At 40.1% G+C, this 15,874-nt stretch overlaps 1 protein-coding gene across 4 annotated transcripts in view; it reads left to right on the plus strand.

Moving 5' to 3' along the window:
• LOC124147146 (solute carrier family 13 member 5-like) overlaps nucleotides 1–15,874 on the plus strand; it is a 168,609-nt gene that overhangs the window by 100,658 nt on the left and 52,077 nt on the right. For all 4 annotated transcript variants that reach the window (XR_007221017.1, XM_048396116.1, XM_048396114.1 and 1 more), the window contains one exon: nucleotides 10,851–10,997. Coding sequence is in view for 3 of the 4 variants with exons in the window: in XM_048396116.1 (XP_048252073.1) it covers nucleotides 10,851–10,997 (147 nt within the window). In the remaining variant the exon portion in view is untranslated. The remainder of the gene's footprint in view (nucleotides 1–10,850; nucleotides 10,998–15,874) is intronic.

Consider the following 15,874-nt stretch of genomic DNA (forward strand, 5'->3'; position numbering starts at 1 on the left):
ATGTATCTAATGATGCGTTTATAGTATCGGATTCGGTTATAACTTCTTGATTGCTACGGAAATATGGTTCGGTATATTCGGTGCTATCGTCTGTGTTACTTTTACTCAATAACATTTTAATCGTCAGCTGGTATCTTATACTATCTAAATCATCTAACTCCTTGTTAATTTTATTCCATATGATGGGCTTAATATCATTAACATCAATGTTGGAATTAATATCCATCTTCCAACCTCTTAGATATTTACCAACGCCGGTGGATGATGTGGGTATAAATATTAATTCTTGTTGTTGATTATTATCAACATCATCATCAACATCATTATTATGTTGATCATCATTATTATCTAGTAAAGCCATCAATTCTAGCCATAGCGCGTACTTCGTGGTGAGGTATTCACCCATCGATACACTCCCGAGAGACAGATCTTTCACGACCACATTAACTTCCGGGGAGCGTTTTATAGAAGGAAGTTTTTTAACCTCATCCCACTGGCGATACACTAGCATTCCTTGGCTATATAGTTGATTAGGAATGCCCTCGATAGTTAATTCTACTTTTGTAATCTTGAGATTGTAGAACTTCTCGGTATTTTTTTAAATGCATCGGAGGGGTCCTCGAACAACATTAAAATACACTTCAACGACCACGTGGGGACGTTTAGATTAATATTCAACATCGTATCTTTTTTGTCCCTCGTGATCTTTCGGTGTCGAAGCACGCGATCGTACAAAATGGCTAAACTTCCGGTATACTGGTTACGAATTTGTCTGGCTAATTCGGGATCCGTTATCATATCGTTCTCCAGCGAGATATTATCAATGGAATGGCTAGCATCTCCAGCAGCTCTGATTACTCTACCGTAGTCATTAAAAGTGAGTTCGTATTCTAACCTATCGCCTAGGGATGCTTGATAAAAGGGCATGTGGGAATCTAGTAATTCAAAGTCTAGGGGGATATAGAATCGGTTACCTAATGCGTCGGCAACGGCGAGATCTTTTACGACGGTATCATCGCCATTTTCAGCGCCCACTCGCAGTCTCAATGTGTTCTTATTACAAATACCTTGGTACTGTAAGTTTTCCCGCTCTTTATCCGTTCTGCAGAGATCCATGTAACAATAGTATACATCGCTATCGTCGATACTCAAAACCTCATCATTACCGCTAATTTTAATGGCGATTTTCTTAACGATAGCACGACCTATGTTCTGAACGGGCTCCCTGTTAACGTCGGTAGAAGTCAAAATAATCGTAAATGCTAGTCGGACAGTTCCCGGAACTAACACATCGTGTGCGCCGAGATTAGGAAAGCGAACCAGAAGCGTTTGATTCTGATCGATGGTACTAGGGTTATTAGTTATAGTTACAGACTGACGAATTGCTTTGACCCCTAATGGATCTCGAAGTCTACGTTGTGGGTTTAACTTGCGTCCGTATTGCGAAGACATTGTTATATTGAAATTATATAACCATATGTTTAATATAAAAATGGGTGATTTTGATCTTAATGACTTTGATCTAAGTACCTTTGATGACTTTGATAACCAATCGAAGAGGGTACTGATGAAACCAGGCTTGATGTCTTAACGATGAACTTTTACAATCAAACGTCAATTATTATTACAATGCCTTAAAAGAAGATAAAAATTATGTTACCCCAATAGGTCATGACTATTCAAAGTTTACGATAGATAGTAAAGGAATATTGCGAATACGCGATATTGACCTTATGCATTCTCGTACTCGTAACCCCTAGCCTTGTCTACGATAGCCACTAAACATGGCACCGTGTTTGTTCATGATGAATTAGGTTTTGTAGACTACAGACGAGCAAAACTCTCCGCGAAGACTACTAAGGTTCTTCGACTCGGAGAAATCTTGGATACCTACTACGATAATTCCACGTTACAGGTACCATCCTCAGAGTTCAGTATTAGGGAATTATGAGGTCTTGACAAGGCAATGCGAACAATGCGGGGAGAACTCATGAATAATACAGCCAAGATATGCGAAATCGACAAGCATATAGATTACGAGAAAATAAAACTTGAACAGGCGGGCGATGAGTTCAGTAGACGCCGCGTAGCGGAAAGATTGCGTAACTTAGAATACGAAAGATCGGCCCGCATCGAAGCAGCTTCCAGTAATAGAAAGGCACTTCGTTCGCAAATCAGTCGAATTCGAGAAACTATCGATCAAGCCCTCAACGATGACACTACACTGGCCGATAAAATTAAAACATTGTTCAGAGAACAGGGAATAACAATTGCCAGTATTTTAACCGCGTTGGGATTTATTATATCAACTTTGACTCTCGCGTTAACAGGTGGCAGTACAGGTGGTGGTACACCGCCCACACTGCCTAGTGATTGTATAAAAGAGTGGATAAAAAAGCATTTAAAAGCATTAGGTTCAGCACTGGGAAAGCTCGCTGAGAAAGCCGCGTCTGCACTTCCCGGTATAATAGGGAGTATAGTTTCCTGGCTATCGAATTTATTAGCTAAGACCACCACTTGGCTTAGTCAAAACTTGTGGGGGTTGATCGTAGCAATTGCAGGGCTGTTGTACCTATTCGCTAAGAACTATTTAACCAAATCATGAGTAAACCAACCGCGACTCCACCTAATACAAGCGCTGTTTTTTCATCGATATGTTGTTGATTTTTAGCCTCAATATGTGGTGGCACTTGTGTTTGTGCGTTAGTAGATGTTTGTGGGATTGTTGGTGTTTGCGGCTTGACTATTCCCTTTTGCCCGTGATTGTTTGCGTTATTAATTCGACGTTAATATCTGAATTTATACCTGGTTTTTCTTTATCGGTAGCGATAACAATTTTATTATTATAACCTATCACTTGACCGATCTTAAGTTCCATATTACTCGGAGACATGTATAGTCCCGGACGTTCGTGTTTGCGATTGTGCACCGAGAATTGCCCATACATAAGTTCTTATCGATTCGTTAAATCTTACAAATCCTGGGTTAGTAAAATTATTTTCCGTTTTATCATTAAGAAATTCATTCCAAGCGTCATCGTTCAGTTGTACAAGTTTTTTAACAATATAAATGGACCCACTCTTAAAACTCACAATATCCCCTCTCCAATCGTTACTATAAAGTTCCCAGCCTTCATACCAATGACTGGTTTTATGCCAATGATCATATATTCTTGAGTAAAGTTTGCTTGTACGCCGCAACTTAGGAATATCAACTGGAAGTTTATTAATTTTTTTATATACATAATCGCTTTCTTCTTTGACGGTTATTTTTTCCTCTGCGTAAGGAACACCTAGACCATGGTTTGCTCCTTTAATACGCCAATCTTTACTCGTAGAAACATTAAATTCCTGACAAAAACGCTCATACGCGGACCTATCATAATTATTATTTGTGGAATTCCACGCCCGATCTTGCGGTAATGGAGCACTAATTTCTTTAAGTATACGTCTAATCTGATAGTATACGTGAAATGATATAACAGACTTATTTTGCATAAATCCTGGGGAATAAAGAGATACACCACATCCCGTTGTGGCACACCATACGGCAAAGTTTAACTGATTCTGCCAAAATTGCATCGGATTGTGAAACCAATCGTGCACCATTTTATCGCTAGTTGCCGTGACCCTGTAATTTTCAAAGATATCAGGGAATTTAACGATAAATTCAGCACCAGAGGCAGTTACTATAATCAATTGATTAGTAATGTATCTCGATTTCATGTTTAAGTTATGATATAGTATCATTGTATATTTAATATGTATGTTACACTCCCGGGAATAACAAATGGTCAGTCTATTGAACTGCTTCATACTATCGATAACTCAGATGGACAACTCGAAGTCGCTATCTGTGATGTAACGTATTACCCACTGTGGACCAATATAAGTGCTGCGAAAGGTAATAATAGGATGTATATATCAAGTGAAAACAAATCCATTACTATACCTGATGGGTATTACAGCGTATGCTCACTGAATGATGAAATTTTTAAGCCTAATGGAATGAGTCTCACACAAAATGAGTCGAATGGAACAGTGAAATTCGACTCTGGAGAAAAAGATACAATTTTTTACGGTAACTTACCAGTTACACTTGGATTTACACTCCCCGCATTTATAGAAACCGACATAATAATACATGGAGCTATATTACCCAATCTAGTTCCCTATAAAGAGTTGTGCATCCATCTTGATCAAATAAGCACGACGGATAATATTCAACTAGAAAGTCCTTCAAATCTGCTCAGATCTATTCCAGTAAAAAATGAAAAATATAATAGTGGTAGAACGGAATCTTTCTCGTCATTACAATATAAAAAATTAAAGCGGGGTATTATTTCAGACCTCAAAATTTCTATATTAGATGTAAAACACCAACCTGAAATATAGGATACTTAAGTGTAACACTCCATATTATAAATAATGGTTGATGCATCAGGCCCTGGAACGTTCAGACAATGTAATACAATTGCGCTTTCCGATCTCGGAGACACAGAAGGATTCGGTAAACCCGGTACCAATGGTAAGTTATACGCTTTACACTTACACGATAATGTATACAAGCGGAAAGAAGTTACATTCACGGGTAATCTAGAAGATTTAAGCGATGTCGACGTTAGTAGACTCATTAAAAACACTTCGTACAATATTATTCGCAACGACGATAATAAATGGACTATGGACGACGCAAACATCGAGTGGCTATTGAATATCGTCATTACCCCACCGTATGTGATGATGGGTAAGGCACATAATTTAACTAAGATAATAAATAGTGGCATCGTACTCGCGGCTTATATCCCATCAAAACGAAAAAGTGTGTTAGTTACCCCCCTGCCAGAAAACCCAGGTCATATGTTATATAGTCGTCCGGCCTTAAAAAATGTTACTTTAAATTTTGTTACTGAATTCGATGATATTAAACAGAACTTGAGTGCAATACCTTATATTTCTACTTTTATTATTGAAGTCTTGTTCGGAGATGCACCGGAAGATGCCTATCGATTAAATGGCTCAAGAAACACCAACGTCAACGTTGCAGTATTATTCATATTGGAGCATCGCCCGTTGCAACCGTCGAGGGGGTCCAAATTATTAAAAGTGACAGTATTTCTCTTGCCGTATAATATACATTTGATAAGGTTGATGTATACTCTCAAAACATTTCAGCAAGACCAATTAAAGACTATTATATGATCGTAATATACACTATGAGTTTATATCCAGCGATCGATGAGGCATTTGAAAAGATGGAAACTGTTGATGGATTTCGATTACATCAAATAAGCAACATAAAACATCGAATAGAGAAGGATAGGGAGTTGAGACTTGGATTATATAAAAAGTATCGCAGAGCCGTGAATGCTCTCGACGGAGTTGACACCGCGCTTGTAGCAGCTGGCATGGGACTCGGTGTAGCAGGTGTCAGTTTACTATCAACTATAATCGCCGCGCCTATCGTGCTCATCATGGAAATAGGCGCCGGAGTCTCGGGACTGGCAGGAATAGCGATAAAATTCATTTCTCGTAGGTTACAAAAGAAAGCATTAAAACACGATAGTATTCGGATACTCGCCGAAGCAAAGTTGAACAGCATTGAGGATCATATTTCGACAGCAATGGTCGATTGTAAGATATCCGAGGATGAGTTTCGTTTAGTGTTGTCAGAACTCACCAAATACAACGCAATGAAGCAGGAGATTCGATCAAAATCTCGTAAGACCAGTGGTATTAGCGAAGACGAGAAAAAAAAGTTCATAGAACAAGCGCGGCAATTATTCCGTGCCAAAACCAAAGAACTGGTTGGAGATTAAAAATAGATTGCTTACTATCGTTTGATCACATTTAGACAAATGCTTACAGAAATATATATAATAATGGAGAATTACAACCCAACAATCGAAAAAACTATTAAATGGATAGAATTACCACAAGGTTTTTATTATATCAGTGGTGTCAAACCAACCAAATACGGTTATAAATTGTTTCTTATCAATTTACAAGAAGAGTGTAGTTATATAGTCTGGTCTCCTAGTAAAATGAACGAAGAACTTAATAAAAATGTTGAATGTCGCTTTATTGATAAAAATAATAAAGAATATTTTTATTACCATTTAGGCTCATCTAGGTGGTGGTGAGCTAGAGCCAATTTAACTTAATCTCATGACTATCATTGAATTGCATAGTAATTTTGGCATAAAAAATTCCATCTGTAGTAGCAGTATAGGTAAATAAATCCAGCTCCAGTGGAGTTGCGGCAGAACCATCATTACCTATACTACTCGTTTTGATGCCCTCACACTAGTGGCTATAAAAGTGCAGGGGGTCTCGAGATCGTTCATCACATATTCAAGGAGTAGTGAAGTGATAAACCATGCTCAAGACCTAATGAAACAATGCCATCGGCCATTTGGAGGCTGGTGCCTCTCAGTCAGCCATGAAAAGGCTTCTTAACGTTTCACAGAGAACCATACATGGCTTTGGCACCATTTCCAGGCACAAGGAACAAGACGTGACCATATTCATTCTGGAAGACCAGATGCGCTTTCTCCAGAATCGCAGACCAAACATTTAGGATGCAGGTGAATAAGCGCATGCAGACCATTACGTTACATCGTCTTGACACGCCATCACTGTCAACTTCGGCTTCAATGGTATCAAAATCATCATGGATGTCCTCGACAGCAATGGAGGACTGTTGTTTTCTGTGATAAATCAGATGTCTCCTTCAGGTTTTTAGATGGCAGAACACGTGAATACAGGTGACATTTTGAACGTTTGGTGTCATGGTGTGGATGGGCCATCACTAATTTGAAGAACAGCCCTTGTGCAAGTCCCGGCATTTCGTTACTGCAACAAAAACATTCTGCCTCACAGCATTCCATTCATGTACAAACGGAACCTCCTGTTCTTCAGTGGCCATCCAGACCTCCACATTTGAGTGAGTTAGGGTGGTTTTCAAACCGCTTTTATCAATATTCTAGCAATGTCACAGCAGTCACAAATGGGCTTCACACATTGCACCCATGCAGGGAATTGTACCCAGGCTTCCGTTGGGTGGAAACAACGCTGTAACCCCTAACGCCAACGCCCCTCACCACGTCTGAACTCCAAATGAACATGTCTGAGACATCGTTACAATGAGTCTCAGTCATTGTGGGACTTTGATACACTTTGACGTAACGTTTGCAACACAGTGACATTGCCCCTGTTGTAATATTAAATTGAATGAATTATTACACTAAAAATCTTAACTTTGATATATCTTTTTAACAACTCATTATGAGCAGCTCTTTATATACATCTAGAACCGTATTTGAGGTGTCACGAACAGTTTAGACATAGCTAAGATGTGAATGATTGCTAGCGATTCTGACGCGAAAACAAAGGATACAAAACCCTCTCCATAATCTCTGATTCTGTTCTATATTTAAGATCATAGTGAAAACAATGTAAAAATCTAAAATATTTAAAAGAAAACCGGAACATATATGTTGTAAGTAAACAAATACCAACATGACTGCTATGACACGTCGTATTCGAACCTCTCGAGTGAGTGAATGAGTTACAATTTAAATTCACGTCGGCAGTATTTCAGCCGTATCATTATAAAGTTATACAATTGGAGCAGTAAACATCTGTCAGCTATGGACAGTACAACTAGTCTGAGACAAACAGAAGAAACTATTATTCAACAACACAATATGAAAACGAGCTATAGATCGCCAGGTAGGCCACCATATTTGGGACGGTCGAAACTTACGATATCTCAATTACGTGCACAGTTCCCCAGCAGGATTAAAACCATCAATTCAGCTGCTGGCGATTGTATGCAATTTAACCATGAATTATAATTTACAAATATACTATGATTTAAACTGTCATATGTATAAAATACTTCTCACATACCCTCTTAGGTGGAATATAAGTTTACACCAAGTAGCAAATTTAACACTTCCAATATTGTAAACTGTGCACACAATTGCAAAATGTATATATTGGCTCTATTTCTTATAGTATTCAAATACTTAATCGCAAACTCATGTAATTATAAATATCTGAAAATAGTTATCCCTTGTGATGGATAAATTGAAATAATCAAGGAGGAGATGCTTGACTGTAATTCTCTCATCACAAGGTGTACACAGTAACATAATAAACTCAAATCTGGACTGTCATACCAACGTAGGTGTATCCCGTACTTGCTGTTATTGCAAGATACGAGGGCTGGTCAAAAAGTGTTTTTAATTATATTTTTCAACACGATATCACTGCTTTTCACTACACTTCTCATATCGATCGAGAAGTTTTTCAATTCCAGTCTGGAAGAAGAAAGAAGTTTCCAGAAGCCACCCTGAAAACCCTATTCACGGCAGCTTTGAAGTCATCGTTGTCGTCACAGTGCTTTTCACGGAGGTGTTCTTTCAGTTTAGGAAACAGGTGAAAATCACTTGGTGCCGGGTCTGGCAAGTATGGAGAGTGGGGAAGCTCTTCGAATCCCCATTGTCGCACAGCAGCCTTTACAATCTGAGAGTTGGAGAAGAGGCATTTTTAGCAGTCCGCATTCCTCGACGTTTTTCTTTGTTAGAATCTCTCAGACGATGAAACAAATTTGAGTCAGCATAGTAGAAACTGGTGATCGTCTTTTGACTTTCTAAGTAATCAACTAGGATCGCACTTTGCATCCTAGAATACAGTTCTTTCTTCACTGATCTTGAAGACTTGAATTTATTTGGGGCCGAAGTGGAATGGTGCCTTTCCATGGATTGACGTTTTGACTTGGGGTTGTAGTGGTAATTTCAAATTCTCTCAAAAGGCATATTTGGCTCAGCCTGTAGTGTTTATATTTCACAACGTTTGGGGTACAATAGAGCATACCTTTTCGAAAAAGATTCCAAAGAGCCTCATACTAAAACCTGCTCAAACGCTGTTTAATCAGGGTGTAACACAACACGTTTCACAGAGAGATGGTAATGAAGAGAAAACCGAAAGTTGAATGCATTTTGTTTATTCTCATGATCGCACTGGCGCATTAATGCATAAAACAACTGTCATGAGTGACTTCATCCGGGGTACTGCTTACTAGTCATAAATAATGTGACCCTACCCAAAAAGGTTTCCGAAATATCTGTGGATTATCAAGGCGATGATAGTAATGCAAACTAGATAAAACTGAAGAACCCGCTGGATACCGAGTTAAGTTTCACCTCAAAGAAATTACCAAATATGTACAACAATGTTTACTGTGGTGTGACATCAATACCGGTGACCGACTTTTACAAAATAGTGTGTACACTTCGCGGGATTTTCAGAGGAGGATTTTCGTATCGTATATAAATAAATGTGTTATGTAAGTTATCAGAAACAATCTGACAATCTGCTTATGTTTTCTAATATAACCAATAGAATTAGTTGCAAAATGCAGAAGCCACCGTCTTCGTTGAGTGTGGTTTTGCGTCAGTCAATCATGGCGTCACACAGGACGGAAACTTTACCTGATCATTGTAACGTATATATTGTTAATTCCATAAGTTGAGCTACGATACTCTTCCTATGACTATTCTCAGACACATATGCAACAATAAGAGAATGCTACACCGTGTACAATCTAAATTTTGCTTTGTTTACATTTCAAGCAAGAACAGTTTTCCGAGCACAGCTTTCGTTTCCACACACAATTTATTTTGCTTGATTTCATTCAGATAATTTCTATTGGTAAAATCTGAGTTGAAAAATACGCGATGTAATAGGCGTCTCATAACCAGTATACGTGAATGTGATTATTTAAACGCTATATTAAATATGGCGGAAAATACACTTTGGCGCTCGTGCTTTCCAAAACATTATAAATGATTCTAAGATTCTCAGAATAATCATTGGTGATTTGATGAAAAAAAGACAGAAATCTAACCGTGACCACTTATATGCTATTCAAAAATTCAGTTCTTGGAGTAAATATCCAATATTTAGATTTCTGACCATATTGTAAATAATTGACGCCGTGAATGATTTAGTAATGTATTAAATATGGCGACATTTCTGATGTTCCTAATTTTCAAAGGTCACTTTCAGTAGTTTTGCTTTGCCTAAAATGACAGTGGATGCTATCACAGAAAAGGGAATTTCACACAGAACATTGAAAACTGTGAAGTGTATTTGTGGGAGGGTTGATGAGGAGGGACATCCAGGGGCTAAGGCTCAAAAACCATAACATTCAACACTGATGTTGGTGAACATTCGACTGAAACACGAGTAACTTATGAGTGACTTACGAAAACGAAAGTAGTCCGTCATGATCTGACCTCAGGTCATCACCATGGAGTAGCCAATCACGTTCATGGAATTCGACCCCACACATATGTTTGATACCAGTTATATCAAATGGATTTCTCACCCACAGGTGTGTAAGAAACGCTCATTATTTGACAAACGCGTGATATCATCGTTTGATAAACTCATGTTTATAAATAGGTCAGTATCGTACAATGGACTCTGCTTTTTGTGGAGATTTTTTCTGATCATGAAAAATTTATTTTGAAGCTTGTATTTCTCAGTTCTTTGTAAAACTGTTTATACACTAGATAAGTGCTTTTGCTATTCTTGTCTGTATTTTATGTGTTTGATGTTGCGCGTCAAATGAGAGTTTTCATTTTCAGGAGCATAACTAATTAACCTTTCAGTATTTATTGATGAAACCTTGTAGGCACACAAGTATCATACATCATACAACCGTCTTGGAATATCTCCAACTGCCTCGTGTTCAATCATATATGTCATATGTACTCACAAGCATTTGCATTCTACACAAGACAAACAAGCATATACAATATTGTCAAATTGTTTCAGGAATGAAAAGAGACAATCAATCGATAAAGAATTCACCTGTCTTGCAAAGTCTTTTAGTCTTTGCGTTGCTTTCGCGGCTAACGTGGGAGGTATGGCGACATTGACCGGGACACCACCTAATATCATCTTCAAAGGGCAAGCCGATCTGTAAGTAAACCCTTTTCCTCATGTTATCCACACCAGAAGAAGCGTTTATCTTTACTTACGTGTAAATGTTTTTACATATCGTCTGCACGAACATAATGTATTTACAATTGCATATTTGCATATTTACAACAATAAACAATCGTTGCGTATGTGGCATTTTTCAATCATAAACCGCCGTTCTGAATATGGTATATCGAAAATCGTTGTTAAGAATACATATTTACAAGCTGGAACACAACACGTAGGTTGCAGGCGTTAGAGACGCACATAACGTCGATAATGGTTATTTGCATATTCCTATATATGCAAGGGTGCAGGAGGAAGTGACAACATGGAGTCGATGGCTTACGGTATGTACAAGTTTATTTTATACATGAAGACCCAGGTGCCAGGTTAGCACATAATAGTGGTAGCGGTTGTTGTGTTGGTTCTCCGGAGCACATAGCCTAACCCTATCTAGGCTAAGGGTGAAACCCTCGATTTTCATCTCTTGACCAAGGCTTACATCCAATGTCATAAACAGCTGACGCTTAATGTAGAATACAATGGGGATTAGCACCTTTAAGTAATGTCAATTAAGTGATTCAAGTCATATACATGTCATAGCTACAGGGCAATTAACTGTTGGAAACAAATGTTCAATCAGACACAGGCATAAACAATCATTGTAAATGCGACACTGAAGTTCACTATAATTGATAGTTGTGCTAGTTTAGTAAAGTAAATTTTTTATATATGTACTATTAAAATGTAGATGGTCATGAAATATAAATGTTACTACCAAGTATTAGATTAAAGATATGCAAAATCGTTTTATGTCTGTAAAACTAAACATCAAAATACATCCTGTAGTTTGCACGTGCCTCACGCAGTTGCACCGCACACGGGAATAAGGTGTGATTCCTGATTTTAACACTTTTCAAGGAAGGTCGATTATTCTTATTGATTCTGCTTATGATATAAACTGGTGTCCAAAAGAAACGATACCACCTGTTTGCAACGACATAAAAGAAAAACTAAACAATGCAGAAGTTTAGGATTGGTGTTATGCTTTTGAGAAATCCTTTCACAACATCTGTACAAAAATTTCATTTCAATAAAATCTGTACAACCAATATGACAAGCCTTTAAAGATGGGTGGGGTCGAAAAATGAACATTTCGTTAGAGCACTGATCACAGAAACAACCGGAAATGTCACACCACACGTCTCAAAGTCAAGTCAGTAGCGTGAGCATCAATACATGCCAGAACACGCCTACGGACTGATGACGTCAAACGTCTGATGACGTTGGGAGTGATGCGTTGCCATTCCTCGAGGAGACATCGTTCCAAGTCCTGGACGTTGACTGGAGGCACACGCGACGTCGGATTTGCCGATCAAGGTGGTCCCATAAGTGCTCGATGGGATTCATGTCCGGTGAAGATGCGGGCCATGGCAAAACCTGTACGTTGGCGTTGGCAAGGAAGTTCTGTGTCAATCTTGCTGTGTGTGGCCTTGCATTGTCATGTTGGAAAAGGAGTCCACGAGGCTGTTGCTGAATAAAGGGCACCACAACAGGCCGTAGGATGTCATCAAGATAACGCTGTGCATTCAGGTTTCCACGAAGTACGACAAGCATCGTTTTGACGTCACCATATATGCCACCCCAAACCATTAACCCTCCACCTCCAAACGGCCGGACCTGTTGGATACAGTTAGGCGCCAAACGTTCACCAAATCGTCGGTATACAAGCTGCCGTCCATCGTTTCTGAAGATGAGGAATCTGCTCTCAACAGAGAACATAACACGTGCCCAGTCCCGCCGTTGCCAACGTCGAACTCGCCTGGCCCAGATCAGTCTGATGTTCCGGTGTCGAGGCGTCAGGAGCGGTCCGCGGTAGGGATGACGTGGCCGGATACCATACTGCCGTAGTCTCCTGTAGGAGGTCTGTCGACTGATCCTATGTCCCAGTGCTGTAGCCGCCGTGGACGTCGCTGTTACGGTGCGGTTCCTCAGGTGTAATACCCGGATGTAACGATCTTCACGGGGCGTGGTTATTCGTGGTCTTCCACTCCTGGGCCTGTCTGACGTCTGACCTGTCTGACGCAACCGCTGCATCAACTTGGTGATAGTGATGCGTGCGCAGCCCAACCTTCTGGCGACGTCGACGTGTGACGCTCCTTGTTGGACCATTCCAACGGCTCTCTCTCTCTCGATGGCTGTCAAACGTGGCATATCTTGTGTTCTTTTTGTTGCTGTGATATCAACGTGTCTGATTAGCCGTTTTATACAGTTTTTCTGCACGTGCAGAACATGCTAGAGAGGGAAATGTCACTTTCACGAAATTTACGTTTTTTCCCGGAAGTGATCACGTGTTCCCGGTATTTTTTATCGACTATGCTGTGTTTGGGATGTGCAATACGAATTGGCATGTTTTCATACTTGACAATTCACTTAGTAAAAAACAATTTTGAAAATAAGTTGGTATCGTTTCTTTTGGACACTAGTTTAGTTGTAATTTACTTGACTTCATTCATTGTTTGTGTATTTACTAGAAATGGGGGGGCACGGGTTGCCCTGTCGTCTAAGGCGCCACGACTCGCTGTGCAGAGTTGCGTCCCTTGGGCACGCCAGAAACCTATGATTGCGGGTTCGAATCCCGGTTCGCCCCGATTATGTTTCTAGGTTTGTCAGCACCATACCCGTGCTCGTGGGTTTCACCGAAGTGGTAAACGTCTGATCATGAGGCCTGCATCACTTCGGGCTTTCCTCCCACATTAAGCTGACACGCCGCGATGTGACTGGAATACTGTTAAAAGCGGCGTTAAACCCAACTCACTCACTCACTAGAAATGCAAGTCGGCGTGTAGCTGCCAAAACTATCAATATTTCACAGTCTCTGATTAACAGACTATGGAACAGGTACCAACAAACCCATATGTTGACGATCAACCCCGTTCAGGGCGTCCCAGGTGGACGACAAGCGTACAGGGTTAATTGATCCGAAACCAGACTCTACGAAATCGAGCTCAAACGGCGAATCGAATTGCTACAAACTTTCATCCAGCAACTGGAATACGAGTTCATGCAGCTCTTCTGCACGCTCAACGGTCACATGTTGTGACGTCCCTTACAAATCATCATATTGCCAACAGATATCAATGGTGTACACAACGTCGAAACTTGGTTAATCGTCGCTGATCACTTGTCATGTTTTCAGAAGAGTCCCGATTCCGAATGCACTTCCTTGATAGGCGTGGTCGTGTCTGGCGACATTGAAATAATAAATCAAGCCAATGTTAACCTGACACCTCATGAAAGGTGTTGGATGGCACGTGCAGCAGCACTATGAACAGTATTAAAGTGCAGGGAATTTGATTGCCTGGTATCTGCGTCAATCGAACAGTGACAGTTCAACAGCAAGCCAAGATTAACAGAAGTGCAAAGAAACATAGCCATAGGCCGCTTGCAGGCAGGGGAATACCGATCAGCTGTAGCCAGGGTTTTCAATGTAGCGCCCAGCACCATCACCATTGGATCGGTTTCAACAGCATGGGTCAACACGTGATCGCCCAAGGTCGGGACGACCAAGAGTAACTACCCCTATCTAGGGCTATCTTACGGCTCAACGACACATCAACGAAATTCTTCCACCACACGTCCTCCCAATTGCAGCCAACGCAACGGTGTATTCCAGCAGGACAACGCTCGACTGAATGCAGCATAGATCACAAGAGCCTGTCAACACAACAACAACGTTTTTGTACTCCCCTGGCCCTCCAGATCCTCGGATTTGAAGGCGATAGAGCACATGTGGGGTGAATTGGATAGACGGCTACGCCGACGTCCACCACAACCCCAGACGCTGCAGCAGTTGGCTTTTGCGTTGCAGGCCGGGCGGGCTACGATTCCTCAGGATGTGATTCGCATACTCGTCTCTTCCATGGGCAGGAGATGTCAGGCTGCTATCGATTCCAACGGGGGACATACGCGTTATTGATGATAGCTGACCTCTACCTTTGACTTTTCCTATGTACCTGACCCGTCAAGATCCGGGGCACAATAGGTCTTCAGCAACCCATGCGTGTCGTAATAGGTGCCTATGTGTGTCGGAAGAGGTGAATAACGGGATCGGCTGGTCAGGCCCGCTGACTTGGTTGATGCATGTCATCGTGTCCCAATTGCGTGGATCGATGTTCAGGATGTCAATCACTGGATTGTCTGGTCCAGACTCGATTATTTACAGACCGCCGTCATATAGCTTGAATATTCTTGAGTGCGTCATTAAACAACATACAAACTGACAAACAAACAAATCCTATGTACCGATAACTGCGATGACTACAATCACCAAGTGACCACCACCACCACATTTTGGCTCAATACCTTGTATGGTTGTATTACAAAATCAATGCAAATAACTGCAAAGCTATTGCAATGGCAGTACACACAGCAGAGTAGCAGTGCAAAATTCAATGGCAGTTTTATTACAATGGCAGTATGAAATATAATAGCAGTTTACACACAAGCATAAAATGATATTCATTTTTTTACAACATTAAGGTTGCAAGATGTACAGATATTGTTAGACTTTTGAAATATACCTTTATATATATCTTTAAATCATAATAACCTGCTCTGAAATGCGCTAGCGATCTTAGAAGTTTTTTTATTGTAACATATATTAGATATTCTTCGAGTATAAATTGATTTTTGAAGAGAGAATATATGTACATTTGCTATTTCTTAGTTTTTCTATCCACAATCTTGAGCTCGTTGGAGTAATAATGACTTAAACATCTTGAGATTTCCAACACCCTGTTCCATCCATGCGTACCCAAGGCCTGAACTGAAAAGGGTGATTTTGATATTTGTTGCCCAATTATTATAATTGC

Source organism: Haliotis rufescens, unplaced genomic scaffold, assembly GCF_023055435.1.
Source record: "Haliotis rufescens isolate VD_foot unplaced genomic scaffold, xgHalRufe1.0.p SCAF_15, whole genome shotgun sequence".
Classification (NCBI taxonomy): domain Eukaryota; kingdom Metazoa; phylum Mollusca; class Gastropoda; order Lepetellida; family Haliotidae; genus Haliotis; species Haliotis rufescens.